This window comes from Lygodium microphyllum, chromosome 2 (assembly GCF_053477565.2).
Source record: "Lygodium microphyllum isolate KBCC chromosome 2, Lygodium_microphyllum_v1.1.10, whole genome shotgun sequence".
Lineage (NCBI taxonomy): Eukaryota > Viridiplantae > Streptophyta > Polypodiopsida > Schizaeales > Lygodiaceae > Lygodium > Lygodium microphyllum.
In genome coordinates this window covers 56208903-56217699 of record NC_141136.1, presented here as the reverse complement: position 1 = coordinate 56217699, position 8797 = coordinate 56208903, and the positions used below count along the sequence as shown (strand labels likewise).

At 42.9% G+C, this 8797-nt stretch overlaps 1 protein-coding gene across 2 annotated transcripts; it reads right to left on the bottom strand.

The window, feature by feature from the left end:
- Positions 1-3085: 3085 nt before the first annotated feature.
- LOC148039762 (histone deacetylase complex subunit) lies at positions 3086-7573 on the bottom strand. 2 transcript variants are annotated; one of them, XM_087693768.1, is made up of 6 exons: positions 6891-7573; positions 6298-6421; positions 6034-6164; positions 5772-5834; positions 5617-5685; positions 3086-3727 (listed from the first exon to the last, which is right to left on the bottom strand). In XM_087693768.1, exons 1-6 carry the CDS (start codon positions 7083-7085, stop codon positions 3656-3658), a joined length of 654 nt encoding a protein of 217 aa, XP_087549894.1. In that variant the 5' UTR covers positions 7086-7573; the 3' UTR covers positions 3086-3655. The 2 variants fall into 2 exon arrangements, with proteins under 2 accessions (XP_087549894.1, XP_087549889.1); XM_087693763.1 differs by lacking the exon at positions 3086-3727 and adding an exon at positions 3734-4674.
- Positions 7574-8797: the final 1224 nt, after the last annotated feature.

Genomic DNA, 8797 nt, shown 5'->3' with positions numbered 1-8797 from the left:
AAGAATTCAAAGGCGGAGCCTATTTTATTGTGATTTGAAACTCCGTTCACAAGCACGGTAAGCGTATACCAAACTACCGGTAAATCTATGGAGCAATAGATCTTGAGCACTTGGAAAGATTTTTCATGGGTGGTGCACCACTCTTCCAATTTGCCAAAACTTCAGCTTCCTGGCTAGTGACGTTACACGTATTATCACAGCCTGTCAACAACTTACTGTCGGAATTGTATGAAAGAACATCTCCGAGATCCAAAAATGCTTGTTCGCAAGGAGGGCCTAGGGATGCCCACTATTGGACTTTCTTTTACTCGAGGGAAAGTTTACTCGAGAGTCAGCAACCAAGTTATCAAGCATCATGCCGTAATGCCTTCTCCCTAATGGAGCGTAATGGAGAGTATCTTGTGCCACCGAACAAAAGAACGAAGGTGCCAACCAATCCGCGCATATGGCAAATTGGCCATGGTCAAGGATTTGTTGGGCATATACTGGATATGTTCGCTCAAACCACATTTTTCCCCATCAAAGTGTGCTCGGTTGGTAGCTCACAATCTTCTAAGTCACCGTGCTTCTACCTCGATGCCATGGCCATATCCTGCTCCTTTTCGCTGCCTCGATGCTAAAGCCACTTCTTTTCGTTGCCTTGTATACTCTGACTAAAGCCATTGTGCAGCCAGGAATAGAACAAATACAGCCAAAAGCTCTCCCTCATCAGAAGAGTAAGTCCATACGACGTATTCGAGCGAAGTCCTTGATCGAGGCAAGTACAGCGCACTTTGCTTTGCTTTCCTCAAGTTCTAAGATACTTATGAGAAAATATGTACAAGACCTTTTGCAAGAAGGGAGTTTCAAGGTCTAACTGAGTGGGCTATGACTTTTTTTGAACTCTTATAAAAAAAACCTTAAACATCTTGTCAAAGGCACAAAGACCTCTAGGCTCTAGGGGCAGTCAGGACTTCTCCCCTTGTCTTCTTATTCGAGGAGGCTAGATTTGGGAGGACGAGAGCTCCAGTGGTCACCGCATATCTTTGCATTTCTGAACAGTTCTCTCTCTTAAAAAAGTTTGAAATGTAGCAAAGTGAAATATAGCACAAGCTTACAAAATCCCTATTCTGTTAAGGCACTGGCAGCTTCACGCATCCCTTTTACAAAAGTGTAGTCATCCATGCACTGCGGTGCGGAAGACCAGAGGAGACGTCAAGGCTTGAGAGAGCTCTATCAATGATGGTTCACCCAACTCTAAAGGTTGTCCCACACTTCGTTTTTTAATATGCGAATTTCGAACACATGATATGACAGGCCTGAGTTCGCAACGAGTGCCGAATTGGCTGATTTTCATGGCTTGGGATCTGCCGCCAGAATGCGAAACTGTGAACGCTTCACTAGTGCAGGAATCTTTATTCCTCGGCGATCAGCTTGCGTGCCAAACTGGTCTCTATGGGCTCCCAACCAGCGCCTAAACCCGTTGGGAGCTATTTCCCCGGTGGGTGCACTGTATGCCCAATGAGTACCTACTACCCTTCATCATTCAGCCGCCACCCAGAAATCTATCCACACCCAACCTACTAAAAACACAGCATCATCATTTTCAAAAAGTGATTTATGCACCTGACAGATCTTGATTCCCTGGGACTCCTAAAATTGTGCTTACCTTTACTCGATCGACTTTAGCCTGCGTGTAAAAGCCAATAACTTACATCACCGCATGCCTCACATATCAAAACCCCTAACTCTTAAAATCTTGATGTTTATGAAAGACCTTTGACGCTAAAAGCTAATCAGAACCTTTAGACACACAGATTGCTGCTACATGCACCGCCAACACCCCCGCCCACCCTTCACAAAAAGAAGGCAAAAACGACACTTTGCTATACACATGAAAGCGCGCTCTTTCTGACGGTATATGTGGTGTAGGGCCCCATTTCTACCATCCTATTGGCTAGTTCTTCACTCAAGTCTCGCTAAATACAAAACCGTTACTTTTAGATCTGGACGCTGGTTTTATGCCATGGAGGCTGGGTGAGAGAGATTGCCCATCCTACAAACTCCGCTACCAGCAAAAATGCGGCCAAATCATATGCCCCCACGTCTACGTCTAACGCCCTTTCTGTGCCTCCACTGTCGGCACACGCACCCAATGTGTAACTACCAACCGCCCTTTACTGAAAGTGTCGACCTACAAACACCTTACACGACTTCCTGTTTCATGCTACGTGCGTGCTTCATAGGTTTTTCTTTCATTGTATGCGCTCTCAGTTTGTTCTTCCCAGCCTTTTCCTTCGCCCCTTGTCTAGTTCTTAACTCGGAAGGCCTCCAGCTAAAGCTAACTTTCTGAGGACAATTTCAGTCGCTTCATCATCTTCGAAAGTGCGGTAGACTCTTCTGATGCGAAATATACAGCCTATCTACGCGTTCGCATGTTGTTCTCCACATGCATGTACATTGCATTATTGCATTATTACTTTTCCCATCCCGAACAGGATCATGATAGATACAATAACGAATCAAGAAAACATATGGCCGATACATGCGTTTCATTTATACCAACTTACAACACAAACTATGCGAGCAGAGCTTGCTGCCTCCTCCATGATATGCACATGGGTTTTCATGAGCTTTCTTGTCTGTCAGGACGCACCAGCATGACTTCTTCAGACTGGTTCTGCCTTTCCTTAGACAGAAAGATCTGCAAATGGACCCTCTCTCTCCTTCGTAGTCGCAATCTTCGGCTTCACAAAATCTGAACATAAGCTCCCGCCGCTCAGTTCCATTCAACTCAAGCAAATCAAACAATTCACAGTCAAATAGGCAGTGAACAAAACCATACTTAGCATCCATGAGACTCGATGTTATGCACAAACAAAATAAGAATCATGTTTTGAGCCCGATGTCCTTCCGAAAGAAACTAATAGATTCAACAAAAAGAACGTCTCCTTCAGACAAGAGGAAATGTACATGCGCAAGAAACTGTCATCAAATGTAACAGGTCAATTGCTATTCACAAAGAATGTTCCTCATAAAGCTTAATTCTTATTGCTAAACACACGTGCTCAACTATTTTCATATGAAGTCCACAGCCAATGCCACCCCTATCCTTAAACTCATCGCCTGCCTAAGTATCCATGGCCTACACTTATCAGTAGCATAGATGCTGATATAATCAGACAAAACAAATATAAACAAGACTCGAATGTACTTTCGAGAGGTTTTCATAAACATGGCCAGTGTGGGAAGTCGATCCCACTTTTCACATAATACAAGATAAGTTCAATAACCACATGCATCAAAACGTGCAGCAACTTACCCGCTGCACAAAGTCTACTGTTAGTAAAGGAGTGATGAATCTGTGATGGCCTATGTACAATCTAGAGGTGTTTGAATCATCCCTCCTCGTGTTGAAGACTCCTTGTTAGCAAAACTACTGCTTGCCACACGCATATTGAGGACAGAACAGTAATGTGACAACCTAGATTAGACCCCTAACCTGACCATGTTAGTGACTAGCCTAACTGACATTAAGTTAGAAGTGTTGTCAGCATGATATTTTACAAAGGAACCGACAGGAGTCACCAGGTGAAGTAGCCAGAGTCACTTCAGAGCAAGGGCCCCACATGAATTGATCCATGAAACCCCTTTGTTTAACTCGGTCAGCTTTGTCTTAACCATACACTGTTTTTAGCCGCTTTGCAGCTTGTACAAAGCTGGTGATAACCTGCACTTCATCCAATTGCTGGATGCAACAACAAGAATCAAGTTAGATAGTCATCAAGCGCGCAAGACATTATGCAATCAGCAGCACCAGAAAACAGAAACTCAAAAGCAAAATCCTTCCACAGCAGCAGTTTTACCTGGCAACACCTTCATTACCTACACTGACAGCATCTGGTAAACATCAGCATTCTAAACATATGGATGCCAATTTGGAAAATCAATATTCCCACGTAACCAAAAACTCAGCCTCGATGTGTGTGTATGCATGTGAAACAGGGAAGCATTATAGCATACAAAGGCTAGGTAGAGAATTTTTTACCAGAGACTGGGAACATGTTAATATATCTTGTGGAAAAAATGGTGTTTTTCGGACTGCTGACTAGTAGATCAAGTTGTGTGTATGCATGTGAAACAGGGAAGTATTATAGCATACAAGAAAGCCTAGGTGGAGAATTTTTTACCAGAGACTGGGAACATGTTCAAATATCTTGTGAAAAAAATGGTGTTTTTTAGACTGCTAACTAGGAGATCAAATTCAATCCACAAGTGTAAATCATGTGAGCAGTCAAACTACAAACGAGCTCATTGCAATTCAAGTAAACCCTCTTCAGCGTGTGAAAGACTTCTCTCTTCAAAGATACAGTTCAGCAGTTGGCAAGAACACTCAGACTACATGTTTTCTACTGGGAAAGATAAACCATTATTATAAAATGGGGTCGAAGATCAGCCAGTTCTTCTTAAGTGCACAAGCCATTGCAAAAGCTGACATAATTTAGAACAGTTTCAAGAAGTGAACCAACTGTGATAATCCCAGTCTTTTCCAGATATAAAGCATGACAACGAATTACACAAGGAACTGCCCCACTCCATATTATGAGCAATAAGGCTTGCCTACACCAGCCAAAGAGCAGAAATGGTTTTGAAATGTGCCTTCCTGAGCTTTCCGCAGCAACATTTCACTTCAACCTAAAGAATAAACGAACAGATTCCAGGATCACTACCTTGAAACAGGTGAGATTAGCCATAGCACGAACTGAAGCCTCAAAAACCAACCATCAGGTCTTCACAAGACTGATTACAGTCCTTACACCCGGGCACTAAGCAACACTAAAACCTCGTGCCAATTATTTAACAGACTAGTGGTCTAGACTAACATTGAAAACAAGCACAGGCGCAAGTCAATCATTCAGTGATCCCAAAGAACTCTGATCATTAGCTCTTCTTTCTGAGACACATGGGAACAGTTTTCTGTAAGTCTGGAACAATATTGCTACCAAAAACTCTTATTCTATACTGCATCAACAACAATCTGAAAAGATATTAACAAACTTAGCCTTCAAGCTGGCTCTGGATTCGAATTGAGAATGGACAACGGTACAAAAGCGTTGGGAAAAAAATGGCTGCTTTCCATTTAGTTTTAACAGTGATAGTGAGAATGACTAATTTTACAAAAATATCCAGGGAAAGCACCTGGCGCCCCTCCTTAGTCTCTGGAATGAGAATCCACATAGGAAGGCAAACTTGAACGATAAAATGGTCAGAACAGAATTCTCCACAAATAAATGTCACTTCTCTACTCCCTTGACAACAATCATGAAATTAGCCAAATGGTACATGTTCACAGCAGCGTAAATTTATACGACCACAGAAACACAGAGCACAATTATGGTGTCGCACACCTAAACCTTCACCTAATGCTTATATCAAAGCAGAATTGCAAAGCAGAGAACATGCAGAGGTTGTCAGCAGTTATAAATACATTCTCCATAACTTTTAGCAGAAAGTCCCACCTTGAGCTTTTCAACAAAGAAACTAAAAATGGCAGCCAACACGTGGACAAAAAGACATTTACAAATTGAGCTCATAGATTTTTAGCCTCCATATGTTATGAAGAGATCAGAAGATTACCTGTGACATGAAATGTCTTTCCACAGCATCAACGAGCTGCTCCTTGGACGGGTTTGTACCTAATTCGACCTGTTGAACAAGAGGTGTCTAGTCAAATCTGTGTGGAACCCACAATTCAGCCTTAATCAGCTAGCCCCTGTTGGATAGAACCTCACCAGATTGAAGTGCCTCCAATATCTTTCCAAGACACTTATGTCGAACTTGCTGAAGTCCACCTTCTGCAAAAGTTCAGGCCAGCTCTAAATTCACTATGAAGACAATACTCGACTTCCCAAAAAATGAAGATCCAAAATAATACCCTTTCCAAACGTTAAATCCCCTTACAATCCGACAGCTAAAGAGAGTGGCGTTCCGAAAAGACGAGAAATCTAATTAGACTTGATTAAGACCGTAAACTTAAGAGGCTATAGGGTGTACCAGTAAACCAGGTGGAGCAGATTTATACGCCTTAAAGGAGGAATCCGATAGGGTGTTCTTGCTGATCGCTTTCGTCGAGGATACTGCCTTTTGAATGCGACCCTTTTGCTTGTAAATTTTCCCCGAATCCTCTGCTACGGAAGCAACTAAGAACCTAAGAAGTTGCTAATCACGGGAGAAAAGACAAGGCCATTGACGATCAAAGAAGGATTTGTGAGCGACCCAATGGCGAATTTACAAAAAATGAGCCGATTGAACACAAACCTGCATTGGACTTGCTTGACATCACATCTTCAGAATCAATTTCATCTTCCTCGTTCCCAGTCGGAGGTTCGAGCACACTCAATGCATTCCGTTGCAACTTCACTTCGAGGCCATTGGTCAGAACCTGCACAGATCAGTACTTAAACTTAAAAAGACAACTTCGGAGAGACTGAACAAAACGACGTACTGCAGCGATGAAGATTTAAGAGCATTGTCTGAATGGCTATGGTTTATTCGATCTGATTTTCCTATTCGGGAATTATTCAGCAGAATCCACGTGAACAAAGCTACCAGGTGCAGCTCTTACAATTTGGAGACATCGTATCAGTGGCTAACTGCTGTGGTCGATCTAATTTTCCTTTTGAGCAGAATCCAAATTTCTCCAGTGTTTTAATGATGAAAATGATCAAGACCTAAGTGCCGTTACAAAACACCTCGCTAAAGATATTGCTCTTACAACATTCTGCTGTTACAGAATGCGGGTCTTATTCGGTGGGGGAATACCAAAAATGCAATGTGGAGAAGGGGAGATATTAAAATGTGTCATATGGTCGGATATGATATGAAAAAATTTGCATCTACTAGTTGGTTACCAGCCAATGCCAGCCTCCCAAGCCGACAGCTTTCTTAACAACTCCACGAAGGCCAACGAGCATAGCCTTAGTGCGGTTATTCCCGGTGACGATCACCTTCGTATGGCGAGGAAGCAAAGACAGCTCTTCTTCTCCACTGTCATCGCCTCCACAGGGGGAGACGATCCCTGGTGGACAGCTCTCAGCCTCCAGCATTGCCAACCGCAAAAATCCTAATCAAAATGCAACGCAGCAGTATCGCGATCAGCGTACCAAAAGGCCAGATCCGAAGCCGCAATGCGAAATTCAGGGACCGGTGGCAGATCTACGTTGTCATGGGCAATGCGGAGGGGGAGGCTGGATGGATGAATGGAAATAAGCGGGAAATGTACGGTTGATCTATGAAATTTTACTACGAAGGCATGGCTGCGAGAGAAGCTACAACTGAAGGGGGAAGGTGAGCGCGGAATGAGCCACGAGGAAGCCAATGGTAGAGGAAGCTGACAATTTTTTGGCACGAGAGGGCAGCTCGGCTATGGCGGAGAGATGCGACGCGAGACAGAAAATTGGAAATCCGGAGCAAGAGAAGAAGACGATCATTTAGAGGCATTCGCTTTCCTCTCTCTCTCACTCACTCATCAGTCTAGTCTGTTGTGCAGCTACTCACACAGAAACCCTAATTTTCCTTTTTTCCCTCCTTGATCATTTACACACAAAATGCGCCGGTCTACCATTTTCTTCTTTTAAATACAAGTAAAGTTTTTATCCAAAGTGATCGCTGGAGAGGTCATTCACACGCACCGCTGTGGCCCCAACCGCTACCTGACTGCCAAGGTTGCACCTCTCACTTTGAGTTAATAGCGTTAAACCACCATCATGCGAGAAGTTTCATACAAATTCACACAGTAATTCTCACATTTTCAAATTATGACTAGACAATGAGTTGGGAAGGCATCGCATATTTGGCTAGGTGCAGGCGAAGTGACTATTGGGTCCCTCCCTGTAAAAGCTCATGACATTGAACACTACAATATCCCTACATGGAAAAATCCACGTGGTTACATTAGCGATTGCATAAGAACCTTAGAGTTCCTCCACATGTTGCTTCATCGACCAATCATGGTGGTAGTGTAGAGTAAAGAGGCTAGCAAGACTCTAAGGATTTTAAAGTTCCTTGACATGGTCATACATTAACAAATGTTAGGGGTAGAATTTACTGATAGCCCCATCACACCCAAGTGCAGTGGGATCAAGGAAACACCACTCCCCCCACTATCATGTTATCGCACTTAATGCAAACAAGGGGAGTGGGGTTTCCTTACCCCTCCCCTCCCCCTACTAAACCTTGGTAAAAAAGTAAGGCTAACATGGTGTTTTTTTGCTACATCGTGTTAATAGGGTTTAAGCAATCCCATTGGCGAATGCAAGATTTTGCAACATTCTCAACCAACCGAACAATTCTTTCTGACGTTGCACTTATGGGTTTTTTTAATCACTTCTTAAAAAACCTTCTTTCTAAGTGACTAGCATGATCAGATTGTAATTCTTCCTCCACAATTGTCCTATTAAACATGTTAACCCTTGTGCAATAGGGCTCTAAGTCAAGAACTTGCACACACAACCTCGTGAGTGCATAGCTAGAGCTTAATTATGTCTTTCCTCCCACAATTTGTCTCTCTTCTCTCTATAGGAGCACTACCAACACCATGTGGCAGTTTTGTTTCATAAAGTTCAAATAACGATGCTCAACAACCACGTAATTTACTAAGTTTCTCAAGGTAAAACTTGCAACTTTTACAAGTCTTACGAGTAGATCTTACTTGCACATGAGGAGCTCTTAAGTGCACTCTATCTATACAATAACGAGGTTTGTCACCTCCTATTACAGGAGGCTTAATAAATCATACAAGATATAGGGCGGCTTCACT